General features: G+C 37.8%; 1 protein-coding gene and 1 pseudogene across 2 annotated transcripts; both read right to left on the bottom strand.

The window, feature by feature from the left end:
- Nucleotides 1-531: 531 nt before the first annotated feature.
- Nucleotides 532-21,898, bottom strand: NME5 (NME/NM23 family member 5). 2 transcript variants are annotated; one of them, XM_037147674.2, is made up of 7 exons: nt 21,862-21,898; nt 21,393-21,526; nt 21,108-21,282; nt 13,496-13,701; nt 12,747-12,847; nt 9,918-10,036; nt 532-718 (listed from the first exon to the last, which is right to left on the bottom strand). In XM_037147674.2, the coding sequence occupies exons 3-7, from the start codon at nt 21,234-21,236 to the stop codon at nt 635-637; spliced, it is 639 nt and encodes a 212-aa protein (XP_037003569.1). In that variant the 5' UTR covers nt 21,237-21,282; nt 21,393-21,526; nt 21,862-21,898; the 3' UTR covers nt 532-634. The 2 variants fall into 2 exon arrangements, with proteins under 2 accessions (XP_037003569.1, XP_037003570.1); XM_037147675.2 differs by lacking the exon at nt 21,862-21,898 and having other exon boundaries at nt 21,108-21,245; nt 21,393-21,622.
- Nucleotides 2,412-2,828, bottom strand: LOC119051072 (ADP-ribose glycohydrolase OARD1-like; annotated as a pseudogene).
- Nucleotides 21,899-23,161: the final 1,263 nt, after the last annotated feature.

Raw genomic sequence — 23,161 nt, 5'->3', positions numbered from 1 at the left:
GAGTTCCCATTGGTACATAGTACAAATTAGTTACCTATATATAAGGTTGATTTTTCACCTTCCTTTGTCTCTGATGTACCATCTGTGAATTAATTGCTATTCTGTTAATTGGATACCACTTTGTAATCCCTCCAAAAAAGTTGCAGTTAGTTTGTTGACATTCTAAATGCCTCTGAATAAATACAATTTTCTTATTAGAAAAAAAAATCAGCCCTGGCAAATGACTCAATTGGTTGAAGCATTATCCTATACACCAAAATGTCATGGGTTTGATTCCAGGTCAGGGTGCATACCCAGTTTGTGGGTTGGAACCCTGGTCGGGTGCATTATGTGAGGCAACCAATCAATGTTTCTCTCTCTCCCTTCTTCTCTCTCTGAAATCAATGGACATATTCGCAGGTGAGAATTAAAAAAAAAAATCTAAACCTGTATTTTACCTTAGTGTTATCTGCTGCAAAAAATGCAATTATTCTTTTAAATATTATGTTTAAAATATAATTTATTTCACATGTAGTTACTTAAGCCCTTAGAAATTGTGATTTTTATTTTATTTTTATTTATTTGTTTGTTTGTTTATTTGGTAGAAGCATGCCTTTTCCAGTGAGATTGTGCATGATTTGTTCTTTGGAGGACTTTAATGAGGTTCTTCTGCAAATGGGTGGTGACAAAGTTTAGGTTTGTTGGGATTATTTTCCAGCAGCCAATTGGCTAGCCAAATCTATGGAAAAAAGAAAAAAAAACCCTTAACTTAATAAACATTTAAATATTTTCTTCAATATATAGTATCTCAATTTAAAACTTAAACAGTTTTCAAAATCACTTTAAGAATAATGAAAAAGTGACCATTAAAAATAGAGACACTAAGTTTTACAGTATATAAGACTGTCAAGTATAGGCCCTTACTGGAAAGCAATAAGTAAAACCATGTCCATTCACAGATGACACGATCCCACATATAAAAAATCCCAAAGAATCCACAAGCTACTAAAGCTAATAAATGAATTTTGCAAAGTTACAGGTTACAAAATCAACACAAAAAAATCAGTTACTTCTATTCATTGGCAATGAATCCAAACTGGAAATTAAGAACACACTTTTACCCTGGCTAGGTAGCTCAGTTGGTTGGAGTATCGTCCTGATATGCCAAGGTTGCAGGTTTGATCCCTGGTCAGGGCACGTAACAGGAATCAACCAATAAATGCAAAAATGAGTGGGACAACAAATCAATGTTTCTCTTGCTCTCTTTCTATAAATCAATGGATCAATTTTAAAAATTAAAAAATTTCAAAACAGAAATCACTTTTAATGGCACTAAAAAACAATTATCTAGGAATAGGCTTAACTAACTTGTATAACTGAAAACTATAAAACATTGCTGAAAGAAATTTAAAGACCGAAATAAATAAAAACATCCTGAGTTAATGTATAGTGAGACTTAGTACTGTTAAGATGTTAAGATATCAATACTACCCAAAGTAATATGCACATTGAACACAATTCCTATCAAATTTCCAACAGTCATTTTTGAAGAAATGAAAAAGTCAACCCTCAAATTAATAAAGAATTTCAAGGGGCTCTCAATAGCCAAAACAATTACAAAAAATAATAAAGTTGGAGGACCTTCTAACTTTTTTCTTCCCAATTTCAAAATTTTCTACAAAGCTATAGCAATCCAAAGAGTGTGGTTCTGGCATATAGACAGACCTACAGATTAATGGAATACAGATATACATATAGACAGACATACAGAACTGAGAGTCCAAAAATAAATGCTGTCAGGTATACAAAAATTAATTCAAAATGGATCAATGGAAATATAAGAGCTAAAACCATTAAAATCTTAAAACACAGGAATAATCCTTATGACCTTGGATTTGGCAATGGATTTTTTTTTTGTAGCCCAAGAAAAATATTTATTTTCCAATTTTTGGGGTCTCTACAAATTCCTTGTTAACAATGTTGAAGCAGTCTGCTTTTGTAATTTAAACAAACAAACAAAAAACCCTCAAAATTCTCTCCTAGGATAAATCTGATGACATAAGGATAATACTAAGTAAATGCACAAATGCCAAAAGATGCGAAATTAACTGAAATGTTCATCCTTCCTGAAATTTCTCTGAAAACAGCAGAGTAGAATCAATGCTGCCACCTAGTGACAAGCCAAACAAATCAGGTAGCATCCTGGAACAAAAAGGGGTCCTCTGGCCCAACATCTGGTTCCCCAACTATTATCAGGCTATTTATTACCTACCTTCCTAAAAAGAAAAAAAAAAAAAGAGAAAAATCACAGCAACATTTCCCAAGCAATCTCTCCTCCAGAGTACCAGTCCAATCATGGAAATACAGAAACCTAACCATGGCCTGTGACACAGACAACTTCACATGAAACTTCCCTCTGACAATTTTTAAGGTCATTTTGCCCAGTCATATAGCCTAGTAGGGATGATACAGGAAAATGCAGACACATCCAAAACGCTCATCTGTTCAGAGTGTATACAAGTGATTCTGATATCTGTTTCGTCAAACACCTCTTCAATTATTGCAGATACATTTTCCCATTTCAGACGATCAAGACCACACCCAATCCTGGGCATGGAAAGATCCGTGACTCCATTCTTCAGACAATGGGACTTCATGGCCTCTAAACTCTTCGGTAAGTTTTCATAAGTTGGCTTGTTGTGTGAAGCCCTTTTCTTTGTAATCAAGTAATATATATATCACCCATCTCTTTCCAGAACAGCCACTTCTCCAGATTTCTTTTGTTGATTTACCAGTTCCTGCACCCCTCCAAATTTCTTCTTAAAGAGTATAGCTATCCCAGCACCCATTCAACAATCCTCACTGATACAGTGGGCCAAAGAGTCTGTTCGTTACTTTACTGTTCATAATTTTGATCTTTTTTCTTAAATAAGTCCCTTTAACATTTGATATAACAAGGGCTTGGTGATGATGAACTCCTTGAACTTGACCTTATCTGAGAAGCACTTTATCTGCCCTTCCATTCTAAATGATAGCTTTGCTGGATACAGTAGTCTTAGATGTAGATCCTTGCCTTTCATGACTTGGAATACTTCTTTTAAGCCCCTTGTTGCCTGTAAGGTTTCTTTTGAGAAATCCACCAATAATCTTAGGGGAACTCCTTTATAGGTAACTGTCTCCTTTTCTCTTGCTACTTTAAGATTCTCTCCTCTTTAATGTTGGGTAATGTAATTATGATGTGCCATGCTGTGTGCTTCCTTGGGTCCAACTTCTTTGGGACTCTCTGAGTTTCCTAGACTTTCTGGAAGTCTATTTCCTTTGCCAAATTGGGGAAGTTCTCCATCATTATTATTTCGAAGAAGTTTTCAATTTCTTACCCTTTTTCTTCTCCTTCTGGCACCCCTATGATTTGGATGTTGGAATGTTTAAAGTTGTCCCAGAGGTTCCTAAGCCTCTCCTTGTTTTTTTGAAATTCTTGTTTCTTCACCCTGTTCTGGTTGAATGTTTATTTCTCCCTTCCACTCCAAATTGTTGATCTGTGTCAGCTTCCTTCCCTTCACTGTTGGTTCCTGGTATATCTTTCTTTATATCACTTCATATAGCCTTCACTTTTTTCCTCTCTTTTGTGGCCATACTCAACCATTTCTGTGAACATCCTGATTACCAGTATTTTGAACTATGCATCTGATAGGTTGACTAGCTCCTTGTCACTTAGTATTTTTCTGGAGTTTTGATTTGTCCTTTCTTTTGGGCCATATTTCTTTGTCTCAGCACACCTGTTACACTGTAAGGGGCGGAGCCTTAGGTATTCTCCAGGGCTGAGCAACCCACCTCCACATTATGGCGCTCTATGTGGAGGAGGGGTCCTACAGCCAAGAATGCTGCTTGTTCAGCTCTCCACCAGCTTTCAGTCACTTCCCCTGCTACCCACAAGCAAATTGGGCCCTTCTGGTGCTGATTCTTAGGTGGGTGGGTTTGTGTACATTCTAGGGCCCTGTAGGTCTCTCCAGCAAACTCTCCTATGAGGCTGGGAGTTTCTCCCACCACTGCAATCCCCACAGGTTTTTAAGCCAGAGGTTTTGAGGCTTTAGTTTCCTATGCTAGAACCCTGAGTTGCATGGTAATTTGAACAGACATTTCTCCAAAGAAAATATACATATAGCCAATAAACACATGAACAGATGCTCTACGTCATTAGTCATTAGAGAAATGCAAACCAAAACCACACTGATGCTCTGGTCAGATGATTTGGTTGGAATGTGGGACCATCCAACTATGGGAGGCAACTGATGATTGTCTCTCCCCATCTCTCTTTCCCACTTCCTCCCTCGCTCCCCCTGACTGGTGTGGCTCAGTGGATTGAGTGCTGGCCTGTGAACTGAGAGGTCATTGGCTCGATTCCCAGTCAGGGCATATGGCTGGGTTGCAGGCTGTTTCCCTAGCTGGGGCCATGCCAGAGGCAACTGATTGATGTATCTGTCACATACTGGATGTTTTTCTCCCTCACTTCCTCCCTCCTTTCCCCTCTCTCTAAAAATAAAGAAATAAAATCTTTAAAAAATTAAATTAGATTAAAAGACATACCCTCAAGTGAAGATTAAAAAAAAACAGGATGTGGAGAAATTGGAACTCTCATACATTGCTAGTAGGAATACAAAAAGCAGTCACTGTACAGAACTGTTTGGTGGTTCCTCGGAAAGCTACCACAGAACATGACCCAACAATTCCACTGTTAGGTATAGCCCACAGAACTGAAAACAGGTATTTATTTTATTTTTATTTATTTATTTTTTAGAGAGAAGGGAAGTAAAGGAGAAGGAGAGAGAGGAAAACATCAATATGTGGTCACCCTCATATGCCCCCAACTGGGGAACCCAGCCTGCAACCCAGGCGTGTGCCCTGACTGGGAATCAAACTGGCAACCCTTTGGTTCTTAGGCCCATGCTCAATCCACTGAGCTACACCAGCTAGGGCTGAAAATAGATTAGTTGTACACCAATGTTCACACAACATAAAGCACAACAGTCAAAAGGCAGAAGCAACACAAGTACCTATCAACAGATTAATGAACAAATATGATATATACATACATGGAATATTATTCAGTCATAAAAGAAATGAAATTCTAATACCTGCTACAACATGAGTGGACTTTGAAAACATTATGCTAAGTGAAATAAGCCAGATATAAAACAACAAATATTCTATAATTTCACTTACATGAAATATACAGCAATTAGATTACTAGGGCCTAGAGGAAGGAGGTAATGGGGAGTTATTGCTTAATGGTTACAGAGATTCTATTTGGGGTATGAAAAAATTCTGAAAATAGGTAGTGATGATGGTTGTACAACACTGTGATTATAATTAATGTCCCTGAACTATAATATACACTTAAAAATGATTAAAATGGCAAATTTTATGTCATATAGATTTCCTACAAAAAAAAAACTAGAAAAAAGATTGAGTATATACAAAAGTATTAAAATAACATTATTTTGCATAGTCAACATACAATTATTTATTGTGATACTGTTGTTAAACACACAGATCCATGTAACAGAATATATGCTCGGGTAGAGAATCTCATATTAGTAAGTAAGGCTTCATAAGTCAATATACAAGGAGAAATGGTCAGAAAAAAATCAATTTAGATCTTCATCTTGCATTATATACAAAAATAAATTCCAGATGCATGGGAATTTAAATATTTTTAAAATTTTTATTTATTTATTTTTAGACAGAGGGGAAGGGAGGGAGAAAGAGAGACACATCAATGTGTGGTTGCCTCTCACGCACCCTCTACTGGGGACCTGGTCTGCAACCCAGGCATGTGCCCTGACTGGGAATCAAACTGTTGACTCTGATTCACAGGCCGGTGCTCAATCCACTGAGCCATACCAGCCAGGGCCAGGGAAGTTAAATATTTTTAAAATCTAGGAAAAAAGTTATATTTAGCAAAACTTTCAATGGGATAGGACTTTCTTAACTTAGATGGTAAATGAAAACCAACAATAAGGAAAAAAAATCGAGGTTTGACTTATAGAATATTATTTAAAAGGCAAAATTAAAAGTTAAACAAAAAAATAATTGCAGCAAATATGATCAAAGGTTGATATAACTAATATATCATTGTTATTTCAATGATATACCATTGTTACAAAACTCCCAAGATAAGTGAACAAAAGATAAACAGATAATTCACAAAGGTGAAAATACAACCAAACATAAGGAAAAATAGTTTAACCTTACCAGTAATATACACGTGGAGGTTAACACTATTAAAATATCATCTTTCTTTGCCTATTTTGCCTGCTACCTAATCAGTCCCACTCCCACTCCAGTGTTTTGTTTTTTTCTTCCAACCAAATTCATAATAAAATTCTATATACAAAGTCAGCTGGACCTATATAGCTACAAAACAGGAACTTTTCTTACTAATATTTTGATAAGTCAGTCCCTAGGATGTCAAAAAAACTTACCCTAAAATTAATACAAAAGTGTCCAAAGCACCTTCAGTGAATACCTAACTATGGAAACTTTAATACTATGTGAGATAATCAACACGGATAAGCCTGAGTCCCTTAGACAGGCTGCTAGAGAACTGGGATGAGATGTCAAAAGGCCATTCTGTGCACTGACACTGATGCTATCATGTTTCCAGATTATAATATTCCTAGTACCTGATTCTAGACACACCATAAGAATATCAGTAGGGTCAATTTTGTTTGTGAGGCTATCTAATAACTTACTATATATTAAGTAAATAAGGTAAAAAATTTTAAATACAGTAGTGTGTTTAGGAGTTAGCATTTGAATAAATAAGTATTGTTGTTTCTTAAAGATTTTATTCATTTATTTTTAGAGAGAGAGGAAGGGAAGGAGGAAAAGGGGGAGAGAAACATCAATCTGTGGTCACCTGTAGCGTACCCCATACTGGGGACATGGCCTGCAACCCAGGCATGTTCCCTGACTGGGAATCAAACCACCAATACTTTGGTTTGCAGGCCCGCACTGAATCCACTGAGCCACACCAGCCAGGGCCTTGAATGTATATGTATTTTTAAGTACATACAGATAATGTGCTCATACAGGGGCCGGCAAAGGTAGGTTTACAGTTGTGAGTAAGTAAAACTTGGAATTTATTCTTGTATTCAATATGATGAATTTTTACATATGAACGACTATAAACCCACTTTTGCCCACCCTGTATATACATAAGGTTTTCTCATACACGTTGTACTAGAGGATGGTCACAGTGATTTATTCCAAAGAGTACAGTTGGGTGAATGGCAGGGAGAGTTGCTTTTCATTATACAGGATCTGGCACAAATAACAGCCCTTATTTATTACAAATAATAAACATGTAATTCTGTAACATAACAATATCACACTCAAGCACAACATATGACATTTTAGGTGAAATGTTCAAATTAAAGCTATAAATTATTACACCCACATTATTACCCTACCAACCACACTCAAGCAGGTATTATTTCTGCTGGACCCTGTATATTCTTTTGTGACTTTTGAATTATACTCTGTTTTGGTAGGGCTGTTACTAAAAGAATTTTCCCTGATTATCTCTGAGTCTTCAAATGGGTAAGAGAACCCGCAAAGAAGGGCCCAGGATAACATTTGGCCCTGGACAACCATCTTAGTTCCCACTACCCGATCATTCTCTCCATGACTAAGCAATGTTGAGGCATCTAGAGGTGCCAATAAATATAAGTTTTCAATTTTTAAAATTTCGGTATCATAAGAAACAAAAATATGAACAAAATTTAACTATATGTATATACACTTTTATCACTTGATTATATAAATTATACATGAAACAATACTAGCAACTGAAAGTATGCGAGTATTTAGGAATGATGTGCTTATAGAGTCAAAACAGCAAGAAAATAAGTAATCAAAAATTATACATACAGGGGACTTCCGCCAAGATGGAGACGTAGGTGGAGGAACCACCTTGCCTCTGTGCACAACCAAATCTAAGAACAACTATTTTTAACAACAATCACAACCAAGCCACACGGAAAATCGACAATACGGAGTCCAAAGACAATGAAATACTCAGCTAAACCGGTAAGAGAAGCGAAGCCAGCAGTGGAGCAGGTTAGCAAGAAAAAATTCCCGGGTGGTGCGCGGTGCCCAAACAGCCGAAGGCGCTGATCGCGAGCTAGCTTCGGGAGCGCACAGGGAAGAGGCGCGGCAGGCTGTCTCGGTTGGTTGCGCATCTGCGCATCTGCGTGGGGAGAAACCAGTGAGAAGGGAAGCCTGCGCGGGGCGGTAGGCTCGCACAATTCCGATTGGATAAACAAGCCCGGCGCGAGTGGTGTGACTGGACGGGCTGGGCTAGCGGAGAGGACCGCCATTGCTCCCTCTCTGACCACGCCCCCACACACAGTCACAAACCAGCGACCCAGGTTGCCCCGTCCTGGTGAACAACTAAGGCTTCGCTCCGCTTACTTAACAGCATGAATAGACCAAAAATGGCTCTAGGACAACTCAGAGCCCCAGAACCGATAGATCTAAGCGATGAAGAAATAGCCAGCCTTTCAGATGCACAGTTCAAAACACTGGTTATCAGGATCCTTACAGAACTGGTTGATTTTAGTCACAAATTAGAGAAACATATGGAAGCTAAACTAATTGAAATGAATGGTAATACAAAGGAAACCAATAGTAATGGAAAGAAAATTGGGACTCAAATCAAGGGAGTGGACCACAAGGAAGAAAAAAATGATCAAACAGAAAAGAATGAAGAAATAAGAATTCAGAAAAATGAGGAGAAGCTTAGGAACCTCCAGGACATCTTTAAACGTTCCAACATCCGAATTATAGGGGTACCAGAAGGGGGAAAGGCACAGCCACCAGTGGAAAACTTATTTGAACAAATAATAAAGGAAAATTTCCCCAATCTGGCAAAGGAAATAGACTTCCAGGAAATCCAGGAAGCTCAGAGAGTCCCAAAGAAGTTGGACCCAAGAAGGAACACACCAAGGCACATCATCATTACATTAGCCAAGATGAAAATGAAGGAGAGAATCCTAGAAGCAGCAAGAGATAAGGGGATAGTCACCTACAAAGGAGTTCCTATCAGACTGTCAGCTGATTTCTCAAAAGAGACCTTACAGGCAAGAAGGGGCTGGAAAGAGGTATTCCAAGTCATGAAATCCAAAGACCTACAACCAAGATTGCTCTACCCAGCAAAGTTTTCATTTAGAGTGGAAGGACAGATAAGGTGCTTCTCAGGTAAGATCAAATTCAAGGAGTTCATCATCACCAAGCCCTTATTATATGAAATGTTAAAGGGACTTACCTAAGAAAAAGAAGATAAAAAAGATGAATAGTGAAAGGACAGCAAACTCACAGTTATCAACAACCACACCTAAAACAAAAGCAAACTAAGAGGACAGCTAGATCAGGAGCAGAACCATAGAAATGAAGATCTCATGGAGGGTTAGCAACAGGGGAGTGGGAGGAGGAGAAGGGGGGAGAAGATACAGAAAATAAGTAGCATAGACAGTAGATAGAAAATAGATAGGGGGAAGGGTAAGAATAGTAGGGGAAATACAGAATCTAAAGAATTTGAGACACGTGTTCATGAACTAAAGGGGGAAATGGTGGGGGAGGGGTATGCAGGGTGGAGGGGAATGGAGGGGGGGAATAGAGCAAATGTAATGGCATAATCAATTTAAAAAATATAAAAATAAAAATGAAAAAAAATTATACATACAGAAGTATCTAAACTGTATATGAAAGTTTTTTTAAATTTTATTTAGTTATTTTTCAAGTACAGTTTTTTGTCTATTTGTATATGAAAGTTTTTAAACATGATTCTTGATACTTACAATGTTTCAAAGCATGCAGTGTTTTAGATATGAAAACTATAGTCAATATTCTTTAGGGTGAATAAAAAGATATCTTACACAAGGATCTGCTGGTTTTTGCTTACAAAGCTCTGTGAGTCCTTTAAGCAGAGTTGGTGTTACATATAAATTTAAATAGTCCTTAGCAGCTTGACCAACCGGAATGGGCTCAACAATCACTGAAAACACAAATGTATTTCCATTAAAGGTAACATAAATTATGAGATACTATACAGTCATTAAAAAAGATACCTTCAAAAAAATTTTAATGACATGAGAAATAATTACAAAGTTTTTTAACGGACCAGAACTAGGTACATAGCATAACAGTTGGTTCGAAAACACACAAGCATATACATAAAAATATAAATAAATAAAACTACATCCTGGCTAGTGTGGCTCAGTAGATTGAGTGCTAGCCTGTGAACCAAAAGGTCACAGTTCAATTCCCTGTCAGGGTACGTACCTGGGTTGTGGGCCAGGTCCCCAGCTGGGGACATGTGAGAAGCAACAGATTGATGTTTTTCTCACACATTAATGTTTCTCTCCTCTTTCTCCCTCCCTTCCCCTCCCTCTGAAAATAATAAAATCTTAGAATAAATTAAACTATACAAGACTGTCAAGAAACATCAAAATGCTAACAGTAATCATTTATAAGATTCTTTTCAAAAATTTAAAAGAACTTAGTGTTTTTTTATTCTCAACTGAAGACATGCTTATTGATTTTAGAGAGAGGGGAAAGGAGAGAGGGAGTGAAACATCAATGTGAGAAAAATCAATTGGTTGCCTTTTTGTATACACCCCAACCAGGGACCAAACTAGCAGCCTAGGCGTGTGCCCTGACAGGGAACTGAAACTGCAACCTTTAGCTTTGCAGAACAATGCCTAACCAACTGAGCCACACTAATCAGGGCTCAACAAATTTGTTCAGGTTTTTAAAAATATATATTTTATTCATTTATTTTTAGAAACAGGGAAGGGAAGGAGAAAGAGAGGGAGAGAAACATCAATGTGTGGTTGCCTCTCACACGCCCCCAACTGGGGACTTTGCCCACAACCCAGGCCTGTGTCCTGACTGAGAATTGAACCAGTGACCCTTTGGTTCGCAGGCCAGCACTCAATTCACTGAGCCACATGAGCCAGTGCAAATTTGTTGAATGAATGGAATATAGCAAGGCTTTACCAGCCATCCTATTAGAAGGGAAATGGAAGAGTACTACCTTTTTGAAGAGATAGAAACATTTTTTAATATCTTTATAATTTGCTTTAGTCATTCATCATATAGACTTGCACACAGTTTTTGAGTGACTGCTAAACAACATGGAGCTCATATCACAAACTCTGAGAACTTACTCCGAAGGACTTCATATTCCCACAGCAAAAGATCTGCTGCTTCCCAAATGACTAACTATCTCTCTTAAATTCATGTCTATAGGATTAATTAATGACTAATAGAAAAGGCAATCTAAAATAAGGGTTTAGGGATGTAACCCTATGAGTAAGAAAAGCTTCCGAATATATCTTCTACTTAAGATAAAGTGAGTTTTTATACTATTTTAGTGAAGAGCTAAAGAGAAAAAGTCTAATTTACAAGTAGGACTAATCCTAAAGTACTACCACATTAAAAAATAAAGTCTCATGTTTTAGACATATTTCAAAATAATACAAAGCAAAAGAAATACAAGCAGGGGTTATAGATGAAGTAAGATGAGCCACAACTGTTGAAATTGGGTGATGGGCCTATTAGAGGCTTATTATATTATTCTACTTTTGCGTATGATTGAAATTTTCCACAATAAACAGTTCTGAGGAAAAAGATAACTTAATGGAATGAATATGTGACAGAAATTACATCAGTAAGAATAAAATATGTAAGTAGGTAAATCCTTTTGTATATAAACATCTATAAAAGTTTTTGTTTAAAAATCACAGCTTTTGCCCTGGCTGGTATAAATTGAGCACTGGCCTGTGAACTTAAAGGTCACAGGTTCGATTCCTGGTTAGGGCACATGCCTGGGTTTTGGGCCAGGTCCCCAGTTGGAGGTTTGGGCCGGTACAAGAGGCAACAGTGTATCTTTTACATCATTGTTTCTCTTTCTCCCTTCCCCTCTCTCTAAAAATAGATAAAACCTTTAAAAATTTTAAAAAAAAATCACGACTTTTAAATAAACAAGACAGTTCTTAGTTTTCTTGTTATAAATCTTCAGTATAAAATACTGAGGAACAAATTTAAATAAGTTAGAAAAAAATAACATGCCAAAAACAAATTCAAAACACCCCGATGCTTTACATTTTTTTCTTCATAATGAAAATCACCAAATTTTCTTCCTGCTCTAACATTATTAAAAACAAACTAAAACCTCAGTGCTGTCTTTATTGTGCCAACTTCTAAAAGATTTATAACCTCCATAAAAAGGATAGAAACAAACAAAAAAAGCCTGACCATTATTAATTTCACAATTGCCTGTTTGTTAGGCACACGGTAAACTGTTAGAGAAAATGGCAAATCAGTCATAATTTACAAAGGAGATTCTTTTTTTCATGTGTAACAAACTTCACTGATGCACTGGGTGTAACTAAAAGGAATTAAAACACAGAAGGAGAAAAGAAACCCTAAATATGTCTAGTCCAAGAGAAAAGAAAGAAAAAAGTAAACTCTTCTCAAAAGATTTCCTAGAAGGCACAGTCTCGTTCTGAGGAAAAATGTTGCGTTTTCCATTATTAGCTTCAAGTTTTAAGCTAATAAAGTTCCAGTTGTAACTACAACTGGAAAATATGACTAAATATATTGAAGAGAAACTGTTATCTTTCTTCCCAGTTATGTCCCAAAATAAAAGAAAAAGCAAACAATAATGAGATCAATTGACTAATTACTCATCGGTAACTCACCTTCAGGAAACATGAATCGAATTTCTCTTTCTGCTGTGGCAAAATCAATACTCCCATGAAGGGCATTCCTTAGGTCATCTGTGCCATAAATTGCCCTTAGGCTGAAAGCAAATTAGAGATGATGACCATCCAATCTGACATCTTTTATCTTATTTTTTACATATGCATTCTACTTAGGTATTTTACAAAAGCTTTGGCCACTTCTTACATATGGAGGTTGTAAGCTTGAATTTAAGCTTCAATCTGTCTAGATGAGAGTCAAATATATTTAAATCTGCAGGAAGGATACACTGGGAAAATAGAAATTTTCTGGATGAAAAAGAGGTGTTTTGTGAAAAGTGAAAAAGCAATATATATTTCAAAGTGTAAGAATTCAATGTCCTCTGGTTTCCAGACATTAGTGAGAATGCCAAAAATCTGGATTTCTGGTCCTGTACTATCAATATTCTTTTTAAATGACACCCCAATTTTCCTATGAGAAATCCTACTTCAGTGGCAGTTTAATCCCAGGATGAGAGAGTAAGGTTAGTCAACCGTAAAGCAGACATTCCCTGAGGCCTTTTGTGGTATTTGGTATTAAGATAGACATTTAAATAGTTAAAGCATAAATTGGACTACTCTGCCACCAAAAAACAAAAAAACAGTTAAATTTAGGAAAATTTTCAAATGAAAGGAAATTCCTATTACAATGAAATCAGATTTATTTTCATTTTCATATTCGTATTGCATTATTCCCCTAGAAAAGTTACCTGTCTGGGTGTGTCTCCTTAGCTACTAAGCTATTACTTGGTCCCAAAAGTTCTTTCCAGTAGGAGATGGCTTTATGTCTAGCTAATATCATGGCAACAAGTGGTCCAGAACTCATGTAAGCCGTTAAATTGGGGAAAAACATTTTCCCATACTGTTCCACATAAAAGTTACTACATTGCTCAGGGCTGAAATGTAGTTTTCTTCTCTATAAGAGAAATAAAGTCAACAAAAACATTTAAAATGACAGTTCAATATCTCATTAAGTCATTAACAATTTGAAATTAATACCAATCTTGTTATACATGAGATTTACTCTTGTCTTATGAAGAAAGGGTGAGGTAAGAAAATTAAATATAGACTATAAATAAAATTGTAAGAATTAATTAATCTACTTAAGAAAAACTTCTCCTGTTTAGCAGCCTCCAACATAGGGTTTGTTAATGACAAATGCATCCTATATCTCCTTCTTAAAGTGAAAACACTCCAATCATCAGTATTTTTTGATGTATACTTTATATACATTAAAGTAATAAAATTGGATGTTAGAATATTGCAATTCATTTTTCTACATTATTTTAGGGAGCTGGCCCACTGTGGTACTTAGAAATAACATGCAGTATAATAATGCAGTAAACAAGTTTTTCACTTGAATGTGAAAGCTGTGTGTTCTTTATTATGTTTCTACCACAAATATGTTGATTCACTGTGACCTTAAGAAAAATTAGTTGTCATTGCTTATTAGTTTGAAAGAATATAAGATGTTTAGGATAATAAACGTTAGTTTCTTTACAAATGAAAGAGCATACAAATGAATCCTTAAATTTAAAAAACCATAGAAGCTGAGTCAGTCATTCTTCCAATTGGAAAGTATCATGGTTTCCCCAAAAGCAAGTATTTGTGAATTTATAAAAAATTATACATTACTGCCCTGGCTGGTGTAGCTCAGTGGATTGAGCACGGGCCTGCGAACCAGACAATCGCGGTTCGATTCCCAGTCAGGGCACATGCCTGGGTTGCAGACCAGTTCCCTGCAGGCCAGTTCCCAGTAGGGGACCCAGGAAGGGCAACCATACATTGATGTTTCTCTCCCTCTCTCCTTCCCTTCCCCTCTAAAGATAAATAAATAAAATCTTTAAAAAAAATCCTATGGCATAATTAATAAAAATATTTTTAAAAAAATTATACATTACTACTGTTTTTCAGTTCCACTAAAGATGGATCATGAGAAAAAAGGATCAAAATATCACAAGGGATTCAAAGAAAGACCTGCCTGGAGTAAGGATGATGACACATAGAGATAAGTCTCAAGATAAAGGCTAAAAATCTCTACGATCAAGATAAAAATCACCCTGGCTAGGTAGCTCAGTTGGTTAGGGCATTGTCCAGATCCATTAAGGTCGCAGGTTCAATTTCTCGTCAGGGCACATACAAGAAGCTAACAATGAATGCATAAACAAGTGGAACAAATACATGTTTCTCTCTCTCAAAAAAAAAAAGGCAGAAGTCCATCTTTATAAAATGGGTTATATTTTGCTGAGAGTACAGTGTGAATGCTACCGAGTGACCTACCTTTTAAAACTCCTTCCAAAACTATCATGTGTCTTCAGGTTTCAGAAACTTGGTAAAACTGCTTGGTTTGCAGCAAGAAACCTAAACTGCCCAGAACCAAAAAGCTTGGGAATATGCTTACTTACATTGGTCAGCACTGCATGAACAGGTTTGACTAGACAAGCATAACATTCTCATCAGTGAAGGACCAGTTACTATAAAAAAAAGTTTCAGCATCTGTTCTCATGTTGAAATTCATATAGTCAAGAAATACCAGAAATTTGAGAAGTTGCAAAAGCACTTGATTTAGTACAATCCTTGATTCTATTATTTAAAATTAAAACATGACAATATTTGTGATTCTTATACATATTGGTGTGGGCTTTTTGTTGTTGTTGCTGGCTTAAAAATTAAAAATCTCTTCTGTTACAATGTAAGTAAGCCCTTAACTGTCACCTGGCACCTTAAACAGAGGATGTTTCCTTCTGAGGTGTGCTAGCTAATGTGGCACAATTATAAAAACTAAAGGCTCTTCTTTTTTTTTTTATAATTTTAGTGGGTTTTTTAAAAAGATTTTATTTATTTATCTTTAGAGGGGAAGGAGAGAGGGAGAGAAATATCAATGTATGGTTGCTTTTCGTTCGTCCCCTGATGGGAACTAGCCTGCAGAGAACCAGCCTGCAACTCAGGCATGTGCCTGACTGGGAATCAAACCACGATCCTCTGGTTTGCAGGCCTGTGCTCAATCCACTGTGCTACACCAGCCAGGGCTAAAGGCTCTTCTTAAACTAATGTTGATACTGAATTAATTATTCCATTTGGTTACTTAAAAGTTAGATCTGGCAAAATTTTTTGGGATTTGGATGAATATTTTCACAAAGAGAAGCAATGATATTAAATGTCACAAAGGAATTATTAGCTTGTAGAAAAGGAAAGACTGCCACCTACTGAAAGGACAGATCATTTTTCAGATTTTCCCTAGATAGGACAATAAAGCCTCTAGTTAAATGAACCCCTAACTTCAATAAAGCCTACTTTGAAAGCCTACAGGTGGGGCAAAATAGGTTACAATCATAAAACTTAGACTTCCGCCAACATGGAGGCATAGGTGGAGATGCCGTGCTTTCTCACACAACCAAGTTGAGAGACAACAAAATATTAGCAACAGAAAACACAGCTGGAACACAGAAAATCGAACTTTTTGGAAGTCTGATAACAACAAATTCTTCAGCCTGACCGGTAAGAGGGGCGAAGCCAGCAGCTGGCAGAGCGGGGTTGCACAGGAAAACTCGGTCAGACGGATTCAGGTGCGCGGATCCCAGGCGTGCAGTTGCAAAGAGCGGACCCAGTGAGTGACTCAGTGAGCGACCAGTGTACCCAGCGATGGTGCAGGGCGGTGGGTTGACTGTGATCCCGCATTTGTGTGCAGATAGACCAACGAGAGAGTGGGTGGTGAGATGACGGGACCGAGCAGGCCCCAGCGGCGAGAGGCAACAGAGGGGGCCGCCATTTCCCCGCTCTGACCCCGCCCCCATATTTGGCGTCACAACCCAGCAACCTGGGCAGCCCCACCCTGGTAAACACCTAAGGCTCCGCTCCTCATAATTTACGGGCGCAAACAGACCAAAAATGGCTCAAGAAGATCTCAAAGCCCCAGAGCCCATAAATCTAAGCGACAAAGAAATAGCAAAACTTTCAGATGCACAGTTCAAAACACTGGTGATCAGGATGCTCACAGAACTGGTTGATTTTAGTCACAAACTAGAGGAACATATGAAGGCTAAACTCATTGAAATGAATGGTAATGCACAGGAAACCAATAGTAATGGAAAGGAAACTGGGATGCAAATCAAGGAAGTAGACCAAAAGGAAGGAAAAAATGACCAAACAGAAAAGAATGAAGAAACAAGAATTCAAAAAAATGAGGAGAGGCTTAGGAACCTCCAGGACATCTTTAAACATTCCAACATTCGAATTACAGGGGTACCAGAAGGGGAAGAGGAACAGCCACAAGTGGAAACCTTATTTGAACATATAATAAAAGAGAACTTCCCCATTCTGGCAAAGGAAATAGACTTCCAGGAAATCCAGGAAGCTCAGAGAGTCCCAAAGAAGTTGGACCCAAGAAGGAACACACCAACGCACATCATCATTATATTAGCCAAGATGAAAATGAAGGAGAGAATCCTAGAAGCAGCAAGAGATAAGGGGACAGTCACCTACAAAGGAGTTCCCATCAGACTGTCAGCGGATTTCTCAAAAGAGATCTTGCAGGCAAGAAGGGGCTGGAAAGAAGTATTCCAAGTCATGAAATCCAAAGACCTACAACCAAGATTGCTCTATCCAGCAAAACTTTCATTTAGAATGGAAGGACAGATAAAGTGCTTCTCAGATAAGATCAAATTCAAGGAGTTCATTATCGCCAAGCCCTTATTATATGAAATGTTAAAGGGACTTACCTAAGAAAAAGAAGATAAAAAAGATGAACACTGAAAGATCAGCAAAGTCACAGTTATCAACAACCACACCTAAAACAAAAGCAAATTAAGAGGACAGCTAGATCAGGAGTGAACCATAGAAATGAAGATCATGTGGAGGATTAGCAACAGGAGAATGGGAGAAGAAGGGGGGAGAAGGTACAGAAAATAAGTAGCATAGACAGTAGATAGAAAATAGATAGGGGGAGGGTAAGAATAGTAGGGGAAATACAGAATCTAAAGAACTTGAGACACGTGTTCATGAACTAAAGGGTGGAATGGTGGAGGAGGGGTATGCAGGGTGGAGGGGAATGGAGGGGGGAATAGAACAAATGTAATGGCATAATCAATTAAAAAAGAGAATGAAATTAAAGGGTAATATACTTACATGGTTAAAAATTCAAAATGGTATTAAAAGGTATATACTAAAATATCTTATTCCCAGCAAGTCCTGTCCTAATGCATGCTGAACTTGCCCTCAACAGGTAATAATTAAAAAAAAATTTTTAAGTGTATTGACTTGAGACACATTGATTTGTTGTTCTATTTATTAATGCATTCACTGGTTGCTTCTTGTATGTGCCCTGACAAGAAATCAAACCTGCAACTTTGGTGTATCAGGATGACACTCTACCTCCAGCCGGAACAACAGGCAACCATTTTTTAAATGTTTATCTCCTAGAGCTTCATTTTGCAAATACTGGCAAACATAAATATATATTACTTCTTCTCTATCACAAAAGGTTGCTTACATATTGTTCTATATTTGCTTTTTTCCACAACAAGACCTACAGAGTTTCCTTATTCTTTTTTTTTTCAAGATTTTATTTATTTATCTTTAGAGGGGAAGGGAAGGAGAAAGGGAGAAATTACAATGTATGGTTGCCTCTCGTGCCTCTCCCATCGGGAACTGGCCCGCAACCCAGGCATGTGCCCTGACTGGGAATTGAACCGTGATCCTCTGGTTTGCAGGCCTGCACTCAATCCACTGAGCTACACCAGCCAGGGCCCTTATTCTCTCTCTTTTTTTTTTTTTTTTTTTTTACAATTAGTTGCATAGTATTCAATTTGGTGGATTTGCCAGGATTTATTAAACCAATCTTCTAAAAGCTTAGTTGTTTTCAATCTTTTGCTGTTAAATAAACAATAATGCAAAAAATAATTGTATAGCCCTGGCTGGTCTGGCTCAGTGGGCTGAGTGCCGGCCTGTGAAGCAAAGGGTCACTGGTTCGATTCCCAGTCAGGGCACATGCCTGGGTTGCAGGCCAGGTCCCGCATTTGGGGGCATGCGAAAAGCAGCCACATGTTGATGTTTCTCTCCTTCTCTTTCTCCCTCCCTTCCATTCTCTAAAAATAAATAAAATCTTAAAAAAAAAAGAAAAATAATAACTGTATATATATCACTTCCTATTAAAGTATGTAGTACATGTACTAATATGACATAGGATTGCTGAGTAAAAGGGTAAATAAACGCATCTGTAATATCAATACTTGCCAGATCCTCTACCACCAGGGTCATGCCATTTACCTTTATATTTTTGCCAGATGCTTTCTCAGTGCTATTTTAATTTGCTTTTTTTTTCTACTTAGAGATCAAGAATTTTTTTCATAAGTTCAAGAAGAATCTGTGTTCTTCTCCTGTGATCATCTACATGTTGTGCCCATTTCAACTGAATTTTTATCTTTTTCTAGGAGCTTTTTATATATTAGGGAGATTAGTCCTTTGTGATATGAGTTGAAAACCCTTTTTTCAAGTTTATCGTTTGTGTTTTGGCTTTGTATATGGTGTTTATTTGGCCATGCAGTTTTTTATGTTTATAGCCCTACCTGTTTTTTCTTTCATGGTTCCTAGACTTTAAGTCATAGTTTTAAAAAAAGAAAGAACAGCCCTGGCTGGTGTAGCTCAGTGGATTGAGCACGAGCCTGTGAAGCAAATGGTTGCCGGTTCGGTTCCCAGTCAGGGCACATGCCTGGGTTGCAGGCCAGGTCCCCAGCAGGGGACACATGAGAGGTGGCCACACATTGATGTTTCTCTCCAGCTCTTTCTCCTTCTCTTCCCCTCTCTCTAAAAATAAATAAAATAGTCTAAAAAAAAAAAGAAAGAAAGAAAAAAAGGCTCTTCCAATCAAAGAATGAAGAGATTCATTCATTTTTTCTTCTAGAATATATATGGTTTATTTCTTAAATATTTAACTTTCGGATCCATTTGCTGTTTATTCTGGTGTATACAGTATAATACTTGAATCCACCTTTTTAAAAAATGGCTACTTGGTTTTCCTAACATTTATTAAAAAGTCCACCTTTACCCGTCTCTTAATTACTATATGAAAGTATACTTCCTTATATTTTCCTATATTATTTCCTTATATTTTCTTCTACCATCCCTACCCTCAGTCTCCACCTATCCTAAATTCGACCCAAATGCCATTTCTTCCCTGAAGATTGAAATTTCCTCTTATTGTTTTAAAAGATTTTATTTAGAGAGAGGAGAAGTGAGGGAGAGAGTGAGAGAAACATCCATTTATCACCTGTCACATGCCCCCAACTGGGGACCTAGTCTGCAGGCCAGGCATGTGCCCTGATCAGAAATTGAACCAGCCAGTTTTCTGTTTGCAGACCGGCACTCAATCCACTGAGCCACACAAGCCAGGGTTCTCATTTTATTTTTTAAAACACTAACTAAATAGGCAGTAAGACACTGCATAAAAGTAAAACTGGGATTTAAAATAAGAATGCTACAAAAAAAGGAAGATTAAATGTATCCAATTCTATTTTATAATCTTTTAAAGAAGATTTTATTTATTTATTTCTAGACAGAGGATAAGGGAGGGGGAGAAAGAGAGGGGGAGAAACATCAATGTGTGGTTGTCTCTCAGGCACTCCCCACTGGGGCCCTGGCCCGCAATCCAGGTATGTGCCTTGACTGGGAATTGAACCTGTGACCCTTTGGTTCACAGGCTGATGCTCAAGCCACTGAGCCACACCAGCCAGGGCTATTTTATAATCTTTAACAACGCTCTTTTTACATTTATTTTCAAACTTGTACTAACTGCAGAGTAAATATAAGGCTTAAAACATTAAATATTTGTAATAATTGAAAAAATACCAACAGTCTCAAAGTCCATCAATAGAAGACCAAGTAAATAAGTTGTGGTTCATCCATGCAGGGGATATTACACCAAAGTTATAAAGAATGAGCTTAGATTCAGATGTAATAATCTGGAATGCTGCCGAGGGACTTTATAAAGATGATCAAGGGAGAGGGACTCACTTATTTTATTTGGGGGTGGGGTGGGAATGCACAAAAAAGTCCTAGAAGAACAGAGAATTTTAAGTGGTTGCCTCTCTCTGGAGACTAGGACTTGGGATGGGAGAGGCAGTAAAAGAATTTTACTTCTCATTTTATATATGTGAAGTATGAAAAAAACTTTTTAAAGCTATCACATATAACTTTCATAGTCAGAAGAATAAACCTAAATTTAATGCTAAATAAATGCTATGGACCTAAATAGATTAACACATTTACATAAACAAAAAGAAAGGAACAGTGAGAGAAAAGAACACCATCATCTTGCCCAGGAATTACCTGAACAATGGTGAATCCAGATCTGATAATAATATCTTGTATCTCCTCCTCTTTGTCAACAATATCTGGTTTGATAATGGCCAGAGTTTTTTCTACATATATCTGAGGTGGGGTCATCGATATTTCCATTCTCGATTTCTGAGGTACAATTGAAGAGATTCTTGACAGGTATCAACTGCAATGACATGACGGTCATCCCCCCACCCCAATTAAGTGTAATTGTGATTAAGAACATCATTTATTAGGCGTTTAACTTTATTAATTCATAAAGTTAGAAAGTACTACCTTTTTCTGTAAGTAGTGTCTCAATACAGATATACTTGGGAGTATTGCAGGTTGTCTCGAGTGTTGCAATAAAGGGAGTAGTAATATTTTTGCTGGTGGAGGGCCTTGCCTTCAGTTTGTAAAACATGCAAAACCTGTGAAGCACGGAAAGCTAAGTGCAATAAAACGAGATATGCCTGTCATATGGTTTCCCCTTGACGTCTGTACCTTGGGATTTCCTAAACACTGTCAACGAGGTGGAGAGGATAGCGGGCTGTCCGATGGCCTGGGACCCACACACTCTCGGAACACCTGCCAAGAGACCAGGCGGGCAACTCTCTGCGGTACTCCGTGGCAGATGGGGCGGCCCCGGCCCACCTGCACTGAGCATAGGGCCAGGTCTGTTTGGAAAAGCAGGATCCCTAGGTCCCCTCAAGCCCTCCTGGGTGCACCGGAAGATTCCAAGTCCAAGGCTGGTCCAGCCACTCACCTTAGCACTCACTCCTCCGGTGCAACAGCAGCTTGTTGCTAGGAAACCCCAAACCCAGCTTAGAGACGGTGGCTGCAGAGGGCCAATCTCAGCAGCGCGCTTCACAGCCCCTGGTAGTCTCCTTGTAAGCGAGAAAAGGAGCCAGCCACAGGCATTATTTTCCTCTTATGAATCTTACTGCACTAGTCATCCTCTTCATCATTTATCTTATTTCATCCTCCTACTCATTTGAAGTACACTTCAAAATTATAATTTTATAAGTGATGAGATAAATCATAAACACTTCATCCCAACCCATCCCCCTTCCATGTCAAATACCTTCCTCATTTCACCAGATGATGCTGTCCCCTCTATTCCCAGCTTCTGCGATCAATAAACACCAATCTTCGACTTGTGAAGTAACATTTATTTATGGAACAGTAATAAGAGGTTTAGTCCAGTTACCTCTAAATTAAGCCTATGGAACAAAGACATGGGCAACATTTATGGCATTATCCCAATCTCGGTTTGCCCCTTTTTCTTTACATTACGTCCACAGGCACCTCTGACTCCTTGGTTGTGAGTCAGGTATTATGATTATCAGAAAACAGAACAGAGAAGTGGTAAACAAATACTGGGATCTTCTCTGGGTCAGAGTCTCAATGAGAGGTCCAAGTTCCAGAAAAGGCCAGGGCAGCAACTCCATGTTAACAAAACAGGCTTTCCACCATGCACTGGGTTGGCTGGTTCTCATTCCAGACTATTTAAGTTTCTTCTTTTGTGAAACCAAATACTCAGCACCTACAGGGTCAAGGCAGATAACAAGCTATGAATCTTAAAAGCTACTGAGGTTTGAATGCATTTTCATTTCTTTTTCCACAGTGATATTTGACTATCCTTTTTTCTTTAAAATACCATGTTACCCAGAAAATAAACCCTCGCATGTTTTCTTCTGGCTACCATATCTTATCCCCTGTAACATACATTACATGAGACAGTTGGCAACATACATTAAAATGTACAGTGACTCCAGCCTCTGGTTTGCATGGAGCCCTCTGGTTCGAGGCTCTGAAAGCAGGAGCCCCCATTACCATCGCAGCTCTCTTGAGAGCTCTTCAGTTCTGTCTGCCTTCCTAGACTACTTTCACCATTAAAACTGGTCCTACTGAGGCTCAGGGTTTTCCAAACCAGCAGGTGAAAAATATCAACCCTTGAATCACCTCTAAACATAAACTTTAGAAACACTTTCACATCACCCTTCTTCTCATAGCCTTTCTAAAATCATATGCCAGAAATTAACATCCCTTTTCTTGCAGCTTTC

This window comes from Artibeus jamaicensis, unplaced genomic scaffold, assembly GCF_021234435.1.
Source record: "Artibeus jamaicensis isolate MK-2021 breed Jamaican fruit bat unplaced genomic scaffold, CSHL_Jam_final contig_456, whole genome shotgun sequence".
NCBI classification, from domain to species: Eukaryota; Metazoa; Chordata; class Mammalia; order Chiroptera; family Phyllostomidae; genus Artibeus; species Artibeus jamaicensis.
This window is presented reverse-complemented; position numbering and strand designations above follow the sequence as displayed.